Source organism: Harpegnathos saltator, unplaced genomic scaffold (assembly GCF_003227715.2).
Source record: "Harpegnathos saltator strain DR-91 unplaced genomic scaffold, Hsal_v8.6 scaffold295, whole genome shotgun sequence".
Classification (NCBI taxonomy): domain Eukaryota; kingdom Metazoa; phylum Arthropoda; class Insecta; order Hymenoptera; family Formicidae; genus Harpegnathos; species Harpegnathos saltator.
In genome coordinates this window covers 2,560,139-2,575,308 of record NW_020230089.1, presented here as the reverse complement: position 1 = coordinate 2,575,308, position 15,170 = coordinate 2,560,139, and the positions used below count along the sequence as shown (strand labels likewise).

The 15,170-nt window shown below is 44.5% G+C and overlaps 1 protein-coding gene across 3 annotated transcripts; it reads right to left on the bottom strand.

Moving 5' to 3' along the window:
* Window positions 1-745: 745 nt before the first annotated feature.
* On the bottom strand, window positions 746-15,088 carry Ufd4 (ubiquitin fusion-degradation 4-like). Of its 3 annotated transcripts, none has more exons than XM_011149580.3 (22): window positions 14,765-15,088; window positions 14,051-14,096; window positions 13,198-13,337; window positions 12,874-13,108; window positions 12,456-12,796; window positions 11,285-12,344; window positions 9,662-10,058; window positions 9,321-9,356; window positions 8,630-8,896; window positions 7,855-8,408; window positions 6,863-7,769; window positions 6,279-6,565; window positions 5,844-6,101; window positions 5,514-5,724; window positions 4,953-5,153; window positions 4,487-4,743; window positions 4,239-4,403; window positions 3,923-4,138; window positions 3,594-3,838; window positions 2,870-3,446; window positions 1,639-2,711; window positions 746-1,297 (listed from the first exon to the last, which is right to left on the bottom strand). In XM_011149580.3, the coding sequence occupies exons 3-22, from the start codon at window positions 13,335-13,337 to the stop codon at window positions 1,015-1,017; spliced, it is 7,710 nt and encodes a 2,569-aa protein (XP_011147882.1). In that variant the 5' UTR covers window positions 14,051-14,096; window positions 14,765-15,088; the 3' UTR covers window positions 746-1,014. The 3 variants fall into 3 exon arrangements, with proteins under 3 accessions (XP_011147882.1, XP_011147883.1, XP_011147884.1); XM_011149581.3 differs by having other exon boundaries at window positions 4,245-4,403; XM_011149582.3 differs by lacking the exon at window positions 9,321-9,356.
* Between the last annotated feature and the right edge of the window lie 82 nt (window positions 15,089-15,170).

The following is a 15,170-nucleotide window of genomic DNA, read 5'->3' as shown; positions in this document are numbered from 1 at the left end:
AAGTTCAGTGAAAAAAGATGATCTCTGAATGGACCAATTTTACAGCGGAATATCGGATACCTGGAACGGATCACTTACAAACGTTTGTCCAGTTGTAAACGTATACGTGTATATATATATATATATATAAACGTATGTATGTATATGTGTATATATATATATATATATACATACATACACACACATGTATGTGTATATATGTATATCTTTTCGAACAATTTCTGCCTTATAATTCTTAGTACACAAAAAAGAAAAGATATTTGTCAAATAATAGTTAATGTAATACGTGTCAATAACCAATGTGGTGTGCAAAAATATTATTCAAACTGTAACCTGCAAATCGTGAGTCTCAAACAACAAATGATAATAGAAAAATAAAACAAGAGGATATTGACTAATTCACAGCAGGTAATTACATTAGATATAAATATGTATATCGTATTATCTTGTCCTACCTATTTTAATATATATGTATATATAAAATATTACAAAGATCATAATATATACAAGAAATCAACGTGATTTTGAAGAGAGCTCGAAGTAACATTCGATTGTGTGTATCGCGATTATAATTTATGGAAATTTACTGAAGCATCGCGACGACATTCTGCCTATTAGTATCTTTGAAACGGAGACAATTTAGGAACGCTTGTGATTTATCTTGCGTCACGAATTCGTGAAAAACCGAAACGACAATAAGAGATAGAACAATTAGTACGTTCAACGCCATGTGGACACATATCTGTTTTTCTGCAGAAACAAAGCTCTTTCCGTCCCAGGTTACTAAGTTGCCGTTTTTTTTTTTTAATACACTACGTTATATATATTTATATTATGTGTACCTCTTATACCAGGGAAAACAAAAATAAAATTATATCAAATTACGATAAAGGCCGCGTACTCGTCTTCCTACATATATAACATGTAATATCGTTCTGTTAAGTATAATAATTTTCTTCCGCGTATAATTCGCATCCCTTCTTTCTCCTCTCGGGCGAGCGAAATAAAATTTCTTTAATTCAAGTGAAATCCTCGTTCCCGAGTAGCAGCCAAGAGTCTCTCCTTCAGTATTTCCTCGGTAGGATATTCTGGTAATTTTAAGTAATGAACACAGGTGTTAACTGAAGGATAACCACCGGAGCCGGCGTCCACTTTGCGCACGACGGTCAATCTGGGATGTAAATTGCATAGACCACCCGGAGGTAGGGCCGAGCAGCCGGTGGCAAATTGCAAGAACGCTTTTCTCTCAGAACCCGTCAGCGACAACAACACATTAACGAATCTTTGGAAGCCAGGGCTGAAAGGAAAGTATATATGTCATATATAAGAAGAAAAATGAATGAAGAAAAAGAAAAAAATGTATGTGCGATCATTCTGTGTATGTCTCTTTGTTACGTAAAGATCTATTAGGATGGTGCAAAAAATTTGTCATTTCTCCATCAAGTTTAATCTTATAAGAAACCAGCAATTTAGATATTAAGCATATAACATAAAACATCACGTTAAATGTCTGAAAGAAATGTCGAGTCGACGTTCTTGAAATAAAAAAAAAATGTATACGAACATGAAGCAATTCTTTTTGTAACAGGATCCACCTGATCTCAGACAGAAATACAACTTATCGGGATGCAGCCTCACCTTTCCTTCGTGTATCCTAATTTTGGCTCGGTGTAATTGAGCAGATCCTCCCTCGTCCACTGCGGATGCTGTTCGCCGCAAAGCATCGCTCTCATTTCCTCTGGGCTGAAAGCGTGCAGTTTCTCCATGGGGAAGACTTTGGAGAAGCCCGACTTGAACGCCTCGAGTTGCCTACATATCCCTTGGTTAAGGCAGTAGTTGATGGTGAGATTGGTGTATTCCCTCGCGTTCTCTATCGTCACCGTAACGTCTGCGCCGTTTTCCACTAACTCCACTTGATCGTGTTGAAACACTTTCGAACTTGGTGAATACGTCATGGTTAATGCTAAATCTTCGATGGCCACTGAAATACCGGACTGATGACAAATGTACAATAACGACGTCTCTTCGTCGACGGCGCTCGGGCCGTCGGAGAAGGTCCGATCGCGCTTGGTGATTGCGTTCTGTATTTCCTTGAGGAACTCCCCCCGCACGGGATCCACCTCGGCGAGATCCTCGATGTCCAGTAATCCGGCGTACCATGGGCAAGGCTCCAACGTGGAATACGCGGCGTCGGTCTCACCCTCTTCCGAGATAAAGCTGCTCGACATGCTGGATGACATACTCTCTTGCGTGACGCCGGTGAGACCGATTTTCTCATTGACATTGTTCGAGATATCACCACGGCACATTAATTTTAAGAATGGACGGGACAACGGTAGATCTACTAATCTATTATCCTGTAGAACCTTCGCCAAGAAGACTCCTAGGAACCAGAAATATCGAACAGCGCGGTCGCACGCTGCCGAGTCTTGCGGCAGCGGAGCTGGGAACAAGCCACTGGCGCGTGTCACATAATAACCCGCGGGCCGGATCTTCTCCTCGGTGGTGACACACTGCTCCTCGCTCAAGATCCGCACACCGTTCTCGTCGTCGCCTTCCGCATCGTTAGCATCATCGCACAACCAGAGACCTAGATCTCTGCGCTGCAGTTCCGCCGCGACTAATGCGAAGAATTCTAAAGTAGGCCCCAGGCCGGTACCCTCCTCTCCTACGAACGCGACCTCGAGTATGCTCTTCCGACTTGCGTGCACCTGAGTGATGAAGAAGGACAATGAAGGACGCGCGGAGATATAAAAAAGCATCTAGGTATCAAGAAAATTTCACTCGCTGTTCGTTCAATGACGCAAGAGTCGACACAAGTTAAAATTTACCGAAAATATATTTTTTAATACAAAATTAAATATTTTACCTTCAGCACTTGTTCCGCCCAGTCTAACAGCTTATCTCCCCTGGGCACGCTGACCCTCTCGTGCTTAAGCCTGCCGACACGGAACTCGTGGCTGTCATCACGTCGTGGGCTCAAACCCGGTGCACGTTGCCGCTCGAGAATCGCGTCGCGTTGCGTTTGTAACCACACGATCGATCGTGAGGCACCGAAAGCGGTGCAACTGAAGTAAAGTCGCCTAGTCTCGAAGGGCAACAAGAACGGACAACTTCGTGCGAGTTCCTCGCACCAATTTGGCAGCGCGCCAGCGGCTAATGCCAGCGGGTCTTGAATCTGCTGCACAATCTTATTCGTGATCTTCTTGGACGTGAAGTCGTCCGGATGAATCCAGCAGGCGGTGTCGTCCGATTCCTCTTGCTCCAACGCGGCCGGTCTTCCATCATCTCGCACTGTGCTCAAGACGAATACGTGTCTCAGCAGCTGCAGAACGTCCTCCACAGTGCATGCGTTTGCATTCTGCGTGGCGTTACGAGAATACAGTGTCACAATCGGTGTTGCTCTGCCGGATGACTCTTCGTCTCTGGCTTCTTTGTATATTATACTGCACGGAAAAAAAAAAACAAAAGACAAAGCAAGATCAGTGCGATTTGATTAGTTAGTTTTTTTCCTTCTTTAAAATGTTGGAATAAAGAATGAAATTAATTATTGAAGAAACAAAGTTAATAAGGAAAAAAGTCAGAATCATTACGTGTAGGTCGGCTCCCATATCCTTCTCAGTTTCTCCTGGCGACTGCCCAATTCGGTCAGTTGCATTAATTCCTGAACCGCTTGGAAGATACTGGCGTGGGGATCTGAGAGGGGTATCTCGACATCCGCTACACCAGGGAATCCTGGCCCCTTCAACGACAAAGACAGTCTAGGCATAGGCAACGATCCAACGCGGCTATTGATTTGCGTCTCGCTGCCGGGCGGGGGAACTTCCAAATCCGTTGTCTATCGCGAGAATATTCCAAGATGAAGAATGATAAGAAGAGTTGTCACCTACATTTCACTTATTGCATGAAACACGTTACTCACCTGATTGATATTCGTTCGTCCAGGACGCGGGTCAAAGGCGGGAATAAGAGCGGAAAACTGACGTTTCAACACAAACTCGTCATCCCACGCGCGTCTCTTACTGCTCTGCGGGGTCTCGTCTTCCATGAATGCTGCCAAGAGATTACGACTCACCATCACCTCCTCGTACTCACCCTCGCAACCGTCGCCTTCTTCTTCGTTCTCTTCGTCTTCCTCCTGAAACGATGTTTGTTTAATAACAGGCTAAGAAATTGATTAATAATCAATTGAATCCGCGTTTTAGCGGTGCGAAAATACCGTACAGGAATATACGTACACTCACCTCTTGATCGTTCTCCTCGTTGTCCTCTTCCTCTTCCAGAACACCGTCTTCGTCATCTTCCAATTCGGCCAGGAGCGTAGGTGCACCGGTGGTTCGACCTCCACCAACGCTGGAGGTTGCCACGCCTCCGCAAGATTCCAAAAAGTCTTCAAGACTGACCTGGAATTGAGGATGAGAAACGAGCAGTGCTCGCCAAACGCATTTCCATCACGCATCACCATTCGAGAAGATTGCAGTTTTACCTGCTCACTATCACTGCTTGTACTAGTCAGAGACATGGTAAGCGCTTGCCCTAAGCCTGGTCCAGTCGTCGTAGTGACGCCACTACCGGCCACCTGTCCGCTACTTGTCAAGCTCGGGTAACTTTGCGCCGTACTAAGTAATCCACCGGGAAAATTAGGACTGAGCGCCAGTCGCACGAGGCTAGACACGGAATTTGGCCCTCGTGAATTAGAGCTCGTATTAGAATTCGAAGCGAGATGCTGCCCACCCGTAGGTCCTGCAAAGATGCGTTATTGTGGAAACGACAATCACTGGACTTTGTCATTGGAGACAAGATGCATCATTGACGCATTGTGCCACACAAACGGAAAAGTTTGCGTACGATATCTCGTTGAGGTAGCGAGTATACACGTGATCGTTACGAATACCAGCTAACATCGAGTAATTTTCACATTGATATGTAATTATACTTGGTTGAAGACTAACCTAACGTTCGTCTTCGCGCCATCGCAGCAAAAGTTTCCAATAAACCAGTAGCAGCTGTTGGTTCCAAGGTATTGTTAGCATCGGAACAAGCGAGATTAGGCACAGATACCGACATGGGATTGGTAACCACAACAGGACAACCACCCGTTGTATTTTGCGTAGACGAGCTAGCCTCTTTCTCTCGAGTACAGTCTTTAGCAACTAATTCGAAGGAAACGTACTAAATTTTTACATACACTATATATATCAGCACGAGAGGATGAATGAAGTTCATCAATTCGGTCAGAGAGAGAGAGAGAGAGAGAGAGAGAGATCGGTAGCGGTAGTTGTGTGACAGCTGCCGTCACACCGAGCATTAGAGATTGAAAAGATGTAACAGTTAACAAGATATCAGTATATAGCGTGCGTTCGTGTCTGTATGTGTGTGTGTGTGTGTGGTATGTCTGTGTGTGTGGTTTTTCTTTCTGTTCTTTCGATCGAAATTCCAACGTCACAATGCTGAAATGAGTGTCATGGTGATTGGAAAAAAGGGTTCACTATATATCAATGTAATACACATACCATCCGTGATCCCCGTAGGATGATGCCTTGACACAGACTTAATTCTCAGCGAGTTCTCATCGGACTCGCCAGACACACTGATTCTAACGGGAACCAAGCCGAGTAGTTCACCACTTAGAAAACTATTAGTATTATTCCGTAATCTATCAGCACCCTCTCTCATACGATCCAGAACCTCGGCAGCCTCTAAACTCAATAAACCGCCGCTGGCCTGCATGGTACAATTCCACACATATATATTTATATATATATATATATATATCTTGCGAGATCGTACACAATGGTAGAACCGCGGAAAGCTTCAGAAGAACAAGCATCGATACAACTCACCTTGTTACCTCTTAGAGTAGCGAAAAGTGGTTTGGAGCTGGATGCACGATTGCTAGTACTATTGGCTGGACAATCCGTATTAAGGGCGAGGCTTTCAACAATAGTGGCTAAATCGCTAGTAACGGTTGTGTCAGGTCTAGGATGCAGTACGACTGATAGTTCGCTTGTAGAGTTCGCTCCACCTTCGCCGGTTACAGCAACGACCGCCTCAGCACGTGCTACTGATAACACACTCTCGGCTATCGACTCGGCAGCCTGCTGCTTGTAAGAATCAGAATTATACATCATCTCTCATATCAATATATATATAAAACAAATATAAGAACTTGAGAAGTATATGAAAAATTAACAATAAAAAATACAATCAGATATAGGAGATATAAATCGCTTCAATTTAGCGAACACGCATAATATGGACTGCAGGAAGAACCGCACCTTTGCCGCCAGATTATCCGCGCTCGCGGCTTGATCCGTGGAGGCTACCGAGCCACGCATAGCTGTGTCGGTGCAATCTGGTAAGCTGGGAGTGCTACTTGACTTTCGACCCGTTAAAACTCCACCGCTACTCTTACACTTAGCTGCGCTGTCTGTCTCGAGAGTAGTGCCGACCAATCTGAGATCGTATTTTCCCTCTGCACCCATTCTGTACGAATTCGATCCACCATGATCCCACGTCACGTCTATCCATCCGTTGTGCAACTCACCCGTTACTGTACCTTCGCCTACAGTCAAATGTCAGTAATTACGTTGATTACTGTTATATCAGGAAGAGTGCTCTAATTGATTTTTACGTCACCTATATTTACAAACAATCTACTTATTCCGTTCTATACCGTCCTCGCACATACACTGAGTGTTAATAATATATTTAGTTATTTATTAGATATAGACCTTCGTTTTTCCGAATAATCGCAATAATGCACGAATAAATAATACTCAGACATTATGCGTAAGTTGCAAAATAATTAAGTAAATTGCGGATCTAGTAAGTAGTCAGGCATGAATGACATTCAGTATACCTGGTGGCACACCATCCTGATCCCTCCACTTCCAATCTAAACCTCTGGCCACTCGAACTCCTGCGACCAGATGTTTGAGGACTTGCGTCTTGATGAATCGTCTCTGCTTTCGCACACCGGCTTCGGCCTCTTTGGCGGCGCGACCTAGATCTTCGCACACGCCGGTGACTTCTCCGTAAACCTCGAAGCCAGACACCGATAGATAATGCGTCTGGCCGGAGGCGTTTTTGCCGATCTGTTGTAATCGTAAGTGCCGCCAGCCTTGTGTTTCTTCGCTCGGAGGTTCCAGCGTCCACGTGGCCGTGCTACCTGGTTCATTCAAGGAGCAATCGTCCACGTGGGCATACAGTGTGATCCACGTGACGCCGTCCTTCGATGCCTGGAACATCCAGTTCCTCAGAGCGCTTCTGCCGTAGCCTCTCGCGTGTCGCAGAGTGTAAGCGCTCGGGATGATCCAGACTCCGAGATCTATCGAGAACCAAGCACGCTTGTCGTCATTAGTGTGACAATTTAATGCGGATGGGTCGCGACTAAGAATATCCTCGAGATGACCATAAGGTAAGTTCCTTCCGTCGCTCGACGTGACCACTACCAGACCATATTGGCCCGGGTTCACCCACTCGGAACAGGTCTTGGCGTTCGTCCCGATCCAATATAGCACGCCATTTTCGTCAAAGTCGTGCTGATACTTGAACATTATCCTACTCTCCTCCTTTAGTTTCTTCACGAACGTGAACGTGGATCTGTCATGATCATGCCATTGTTTAGCTACCATTTTTAACAAGTGATTCTCCAATTGCTGTATCGTGCTGAGCGGTTCCATCTTCAAGCTACGACCGGATCTGTCTATCAACGCGCTCTCGCCGGAGGCTTTCTCCAGTCGAAAGCGCAATCTTCTTGTCAAGATCTACAAAAAGAAAAAGCAAGGAAAAACAAAATGTAAATCAAACTAGAGACTTGTGATGGTATAATACGCCTGTACAACTAATCACCTGCAGACCGTAACCTGATCCGGGTGTATCATACAGGTAGACAGGTAATTTCTCTATCGACTCCAACACCGAGACCAGTTTGTGAACCAAAATTTTCGCGGAGTTGTGTTCTTTATTCATGTCTTTCGTTTGAAAGCAGCTCTTGAATACGGTTATCCTCTGCATCCTAAGCTTGGTCGCCCTGAGAGTTGGTGGCGAAGGTCCAGGAGGTGCGGCTAGCAAAGCGAGCAACGCTTGTACGAGGCCACTGGAGTGCAATTCGTACGCAGACACCCGACCTTCCTCGTTCAGCAGCACCTTCAGCTGCTCCAACGCGGTCTGTAGTATATTACGCCACTCGCGATTGCCTGATTGTTGTTTCTGTGTGGCTTTCTCGATCTGGCTGACGATGGCGCCGAGTTTTGCCACTACGCCGCGCGGTTGAGCCTGTGCTGCCTTGAAGTAACGTTCGTAAATCTCCTGCGCTTGCACCTTCACCTTCTGCTTGATTGCTTCAATCTTTGATCTCAATCTCTTGCCTCTCTTGCCAGTCCATCCTGCCGCGAATTCCGGACCTATTATATAAACATCTCTAGATTCTATCAGCTCTAGACTCTTGTTGACTATAGAAAATAATAATTATATTATTACATTGTCACACACATAGGAAATAAATATAGAAGTATAAGAAATAGCCAGATCATATTATCACATATATAGAAAAAATATGTTGTATAAGTTATATATCATATAAAGGTGTATATGTTTTACAAATGATTCGAGACTTTCTTCGTACCTAAGCTGGTTTCCGCTGTAAAGGAATGCTTGGTACCACGGTTCGACTCGAAAATAAAACCGGGCAGGTCTTCCCTCAGGATAGTGGCCTGCTGTTGGCCGTCGCTATTGTGTATGCACAGCTCGCTCTCCTTTCTGCTGGACAATGCCCAGTTTCCTACAACCAAGCGCGTAGTGCCGGGCCGCGAAAGTACAGGCTGACTCACAAAGTTCACTTTCAACTGACTGCGCGCCCTTTGCAGTTTCTCCAGGAATTCGCCGCGATTCTCTGCAAATGACGGAGACACATTGGACAAACGATTCATCTGACCAGTCTCAGCGAAAGCTGAGATCAAATCATCGCTAGAGAATGAAATGTGCGTGCTATCAAGTTATAACAGACAGGGTAAACGGCATGCTATGAGATTCTCGAGTATGTAATTCGTGTGGAATGTTTAGAACATCGAGAGAGACAGGACAGCTTGCCCGACTACGAGAGAAAGAAAGAGAAAGAGCAATAGTGACAGAAAGATAGATAGATAGATAGATAAATGGAGAGAGAGAGAGAGAGAGAGAGAGAGAGAGAGAGGAGAGAGAGGGAGAGGGAGAGGGAGAGGGAGAGAGAGAGAGAGAGAGAGAGAGAGAGAGAGAGAGAGAGAGAGAGAGAGAGAGAGAGAGAGAGAGAGAGAGAGTTAAACATGTATGTGACCTACCTTCGGTGGTAAGCGACTCTGTATTCCTCCCCTTTCCTGTAGGCAGTTAGTAAAACCAGTTATTCTCTAAATAGAGTTCCCCTCACAGACGTTAATCACGAATGAGCGAATGTGTAACATAAAAATGATACTCGGGATAAGACATTCATCTATCGCCATTGAGAACGAGGACGAGTCGGATGGAGGACGAAGAAGCAATACTTCGAGTAAAAAATAAGGAAGGCAACAGTAGCGGGATGAACGATGAATGTGCGAATCTCGACGTGATCCATTCTAATTCTGAACGGACAGCTTCTCGACGTACGTAGGTACGAGAGTGCGAGTGGCGTGACTGTGCTTACCCGACGTGTCCGTTCCGCCTTCCGGGCTGCCGCTAGAATACATGGTGGCCAGTTTGCCGTCGAGGATGAATCGGAACCATCCGTTACTGCCGTTCGATAGTTCCAGGGCCGCCGCATCCGACCAGATGTACAGGCAATCTCGACCTCGACATATGCACCAGTCCCTCCAGTGATATGCTCTTCCCACTAGTAGCTCCTTCGCATCCTCCATCCGTTGTTCTTCGCCTGATTGATTCGACTCCGCTTCCGGTTCAGGCGTGGTCTCTTGCGGTCCGGCCAGGGCGGCTACTTTTGAGAATACTCCTAGACGTGCGAAGTGTTCCAAGAACTCGTCCTTGCCCTTAATCATCAAGTCCTGTATCATCTGCAGAACGACCAAGTGACCGTCCTCGTCCTCCTGTTAAACGTCAGAACACAGAAACATTTAGACGATTGTTTTCAGACTGAAACGTCAAGACTGGTTTTGCAAACCAGAGGTTGGCAAAAAAAAAAAAAAAAACAAGTCAAAGTCAACTATGTCAACTATGTAATTGACTTCTGGCTACGTAAAAGTGACTATTTTACAATCGTAAGCTCATACATAATAAATGTATCAGCGTGTTATATGTGGCATATTCTTCTCCTAGAATTACGTTCTAAATCGAGAAACGCAAACAAACACTTTTTTTTAGATCCCATCAGCGGCAAGCAGGCAGTAGACAAAGGTGGATCAGATACTTCGACAGCCTCGTCGAAAGTACATAATTCTCTAGTGAGTACACGTCTCTTTAATTCGCCCTCTTTGCAACTCGGTCAGTCGATTATATTAGTTTGTAGACAAATCGCACGTTAATGATAAGTAAAAGATCCATTCACCGCGAGGTCTCTCTCACAGAGACGCATGTCACGGCCGTAATGTCAGAAGTGTTACCAGCGCGCCTCACGATTACTCTGAGATTAAAATTAATCGTACGCTCGACTTGGTGAAGAGTAGTGGTGTACGCGCGGTTCTACTTGTACGAAATATCCGAGTGAATAGAGAACGACATGCGTAAGTGTGTTAGCTAAGTTCCACGCTTCAAAGTAAATGAGCAGTGAATGCGCACTTATACGTACAACGTGTTAATACGCTCATAAACGTAGACGAATGATCGCTCTACGTGATTATTAACGAACAAAATTAATGGAGACTGGCGGAATTATACGAAATTACACAACATTGGTGAGGACTTTGAAAAGGATTTCTTTCTCTCTCTCTCTGCAAGTAGCGGGCGATAGAAATATGCAGCACAGCAGACGTTACCGTCTTATCGAGAATGTAGTTGCGCGAACTCGAGGACTTGCGAGTGGTAAGGCCGGGTAATTTCGGGCCAATGAACGCCTTAAAAGCTGTAGACGGTGGCAACGGCGCCTTTATTTCGAGTTCCTGCGAACAATCTCCACTAAATCGCTTGGTAAACCGCCGACTCTGACTTGCTCCCTGCCTGCGCGCGTGCGTCGGGATCTCTTTCTTTCTCCTCATTACGTTTCTTTATTCTTGAGAATCTTACTCTTTCGCTCAACAAAATTCGAAAGAAAAAAAGAAATCGCAGAGCGACACTCGACGAAACGATTGACATTCGCTTTAAGATAACATGTCCTTACCTCGTTGTCCAATACATTAGCGATGACTTCCACGAGCATAGCTCCGCATCCTCCGGTGCTATCGGACCCGCAGGTCTCTATAAGTAACTCTGGTTGGATGTAGTGCACCATTTTTCTGATCAAACTTAAACTTGCTTTCCTAACACTCGGTAACATAGTTGATTGAAAAGTTGCACAGAATACTGGTAATAATCTTTTCAGGTAGACAGGCGCCATCTCGGGATCTCCCTTCGGCTCGGTGAACTCCTCTACTTCCGCCTCGAGTTTCCGATGCTCTTGATTCGGCGGTAACATCCATTCGCCAGGCGACTGTAATATCGCCGCGACTTCTCGATGTCCTTCGTCGACGCGCTCTCTAGCTTTGTCAAGCGGTGTTTTGCCATCTTCGTCCCGTAGATCGGGATTAGCACCGTGTCTAAGTAGGACTTTGGCAATGGCTGGCCTACCAAAACAAGCCGCATAATGCAAGCTAGATGAACGCTGACCCTTGTTTACATCCGCTCCTCGATCGCATAAGAACTCAACCATTTCTTGCGTGCCAAATGCGGATGCCCAATTAAGCAATGTCTGCCCAACGTCATCCATAAAATTGACTTCGATCCCGCCTGAATCGATCGCCTCTATCAGCGCATCTGTATCTTTTGAACGTATACAATCGATCAGCTGCCGGTGGGACTTCTCACCGGCGCTGTCCAAGCGTCTCAGTCTTGGTAATAAGGGTCCGGACGGCCCGCCTGTGGTACTACGGCCCAATGCCGATCTCCCTTCGAACAACAAGACCAAAAGGAGATCAACCAGTCTCATAGAATCGAGGGCGCATCGTTCGTCCCCTTTTAGTGCCTTCTCAATCGCGTCTGGTAATTCAGAACGTAAGAGATCATGTGTGATCGATGGTGATCCTCTGCAGAGTGTTGATAAAAGACTGATTATGGTTGACACTGAAGCACAGGATTTTGGTTCCGGAGCCGGAACTGTTGTCGCAGTACTAGATGGCGGGGGCGTTTTTGGGTTGCTACATGTTGCTGTAGCGGAAGTGCCCGGTCCTGCAGCGTTTGATAATCTAGAAAATGGTTTATGTACATGAAAAATATATGTGCAAACATGATAATATATAATATAAAATAATACATCAATGGTCATACATATATATCATATATGTATACGAGTGTACCTGTACAAAAGCTCAGAAACTAATCCATTTGATGCCAACGGCGCAGGGTCGGTGCCTCTTCTAGAAAATCTATCTGCCAACGATGCGAAACAACGAAGCGCCCCGTCTGCGACATGTGCATCCTCGTGCCTCAGTAAGACCGACAGAGCTTCGACACAATCTGGCAGAGCTTTATCTTGGGGTTCCACTTTGCCGCACAATCGGGTGACTACTGCCATCGCCGAATGCAATGTGTCCCGATGTACACGTGCTCCGTGTTCTCGAATGAAACACAAGGCGCAAGGAAGGCCGCCTGCCTCGAACACAGCACCCGCTTCTCTTGCGCACACAAGTTCCAATACCTGAATAAGAAAAAATATACACATACAGAATTTTATCCGTATTGTCTTTTATCTAAAAACAACTCGTTTGTATGTACCTTTATACATTGCTCCGCTAGATCTCGACTAGCTCTAGAACCGAGTCCGGCACCAGACAGTCGACTACAGATAGCTTTCACAGCACCTTCCATAGCCACCACTCTTCGCGTACATTCTGCCGAAACATCAAGATAATATGTGATGGCTCGTGCAGTCACTTCTAAGACACTGTCTGGTACTAATTCGTCCAGAAAGATCCTGCAAAGCGCTGGGAGAAACGTGCGTGGCGGGCAACTAGTGGACATACCAAACATTGCACAAAGTTATATCGCGTGTCGACATCGAAAATCATTACAGCACAATTATTCATTCCATTCGCATACCATTCAAAGCAACGATCGACGTTATCAGACATAAGCAGGAGCATACATAATTGCTCTAATGCAATCAACTGCATATCCCTTTCGTCTCCTTGCCCCATACTAAGCCATTCCAGCAGAGTCTCAGGATCAACATCCGCCATCTTTGAAGAAAAATAAATTGTCAGTTTACCAGAAGTTATTAATTTTTAGTGTCTAAATATATAGGATACTTTTCGGGCTATATACATCTGGACAAACTGACGCTAAAAATATTAATATTGTTCTACAGAAAAGAATATTTTTCTAAGCCATATAAATATTATATGGAATAAATATTAACATGAAAACAATTATAACATATAAATTTATCTTTTGTTTAAAATGGTACGCTTTCTTGCATCTTTATTAACATTTATTTATATTACTAGTTAAAACTAAAACAGGATATATGTATATTCAATTGTCAACTAAATTTTCCAACTGATGCTTATAATTATAACGCAAAAATAATTCATATTGATGTAATGCAAAAATACAAAATATGTTTTGTTACAATCAATACAATTTTGACATTTCATATGCTTTAATAAATCAATATACGTTGTATCTATGTTAACAGGATATTTAAAAATAGAGTATTTAAAAATTTAATATTTTAACTGTACTCCCATAGGATAGATTGTTGCAAAATATTGATTAAAAAATAAATTATGTATTCAATTTTAAATTAATTATATAAATCTCTTATTTCTAAGCTCATAAATAATGATTTCTGAAAAATAAAAAATATTTATTGATTATTCTAAAATGATGCATGAGTGATTACATTTATTACGAAATAATCTGATATATTTCATCAATTTTTTATATTTACCTTATACCTTTAGTAGCACCAGTAGAGTGGATATTACTTCGATATTCTGAAAGTTACATAGAAAATGTCATTGGTTCATATAAATTAGTCACTCACATCGCCCGAAGAACGAGACAAAAAATCGTAAGAACACAACAAAGCGAGACGCGAGTCATCCGTGAATATCCGGTGCCCGTTTGATCGCTTGAGATTTAAACTGCACAATTTGCAATTCTGCGACGCGACGTCGCAAGGCCGAAATAAATTCTCTCCGTAATTTCGCAACGCGACACGAATTACTTCAATAATCCACTCCTATCTTTATGTTCCTCGAGAAACAATAACTCCACGGAATCGAAGAACGTGGCGAGTTGTTGCACGTCATTATACACAGCGTGTATAATCACGAGATCGATGCGATTCGACAGTATGAAGACACGCGATCGTGCAGCAATACGCCACGATATACGCGCGTGCACGATATCGCCGTCGAGTCGCGAGGAAGACGCTCGACATTTGCAGATGCGCGACGATCAAGGAAAAAACGTTCGCGTAACCTTTCCGTCGCACGAATTCGACCTCGTCTCGGGGGGAAAGCGGACAATCGCAGCAGCGCAAACACGATATCCGGAATGAAATTCAGAATAGCGACGACGACGTCGACAACGACGACAGGGAGGCACATGTCGACAAATAAATTCCGTTCGCACAGCTACCGTTATTATTAAAACGTACCGTTGCGCACAGCATTCCATTCTTCGTGAGAGGTCAAGTCGCCATCCTCCTGCGGACGTGTCGTTCGCCACCGCGGATAAACGGGAAACGGCTCGTCCGTGCGCACGTCGACGTCCGTTGTGGCTGTTGACAATGCGACTTGGCCTTCGCGCTGAACGACTGACTCGACTTGACTCGAGAGATCGCGCGACAAATCAATCCTATTTTCTCTTTATATCACCGTCTCATATACGTCATATACGCTGCTCGCCATTTACGTGACGTTCGATCTTGATGTAGTCTAGATTCACACAACTCGCCACGCTTTAACGAGAAGTAAGCCGAATTTCCACACGCGGTCAGTGGCGGGGAGATAAGGTCTGTTTCTTTTTTCGTCGAGTCGCCGTCGAGTGGCGACTCCTACACG

Excerpts from the sequence above, each read along its gene's own strand:
- Ufd4 (XM_011149580.3), bottom strand. The coding sequence starts at position 13,337 with ATGGCGGATGTTGATCCTGAGACTCTGCTGGAATGGCTTAGTATGGGG. Across the intron at positions 12,345-12,455 it reads GTTTCTGAGCTTTTGTACAG|ATTATCAAACGCTGCAGGAC; the intron begins GTACACTCGTAT and ends ACCATTTTCTAG. Across the intron at positions 8,897-9,320 it reads AGAGTCGCTTACCACCGAAG|AGAATCGCGGCGAATTCCTG; the intron begins GTAGGTCACATA and ends CGTCATTTGCAG.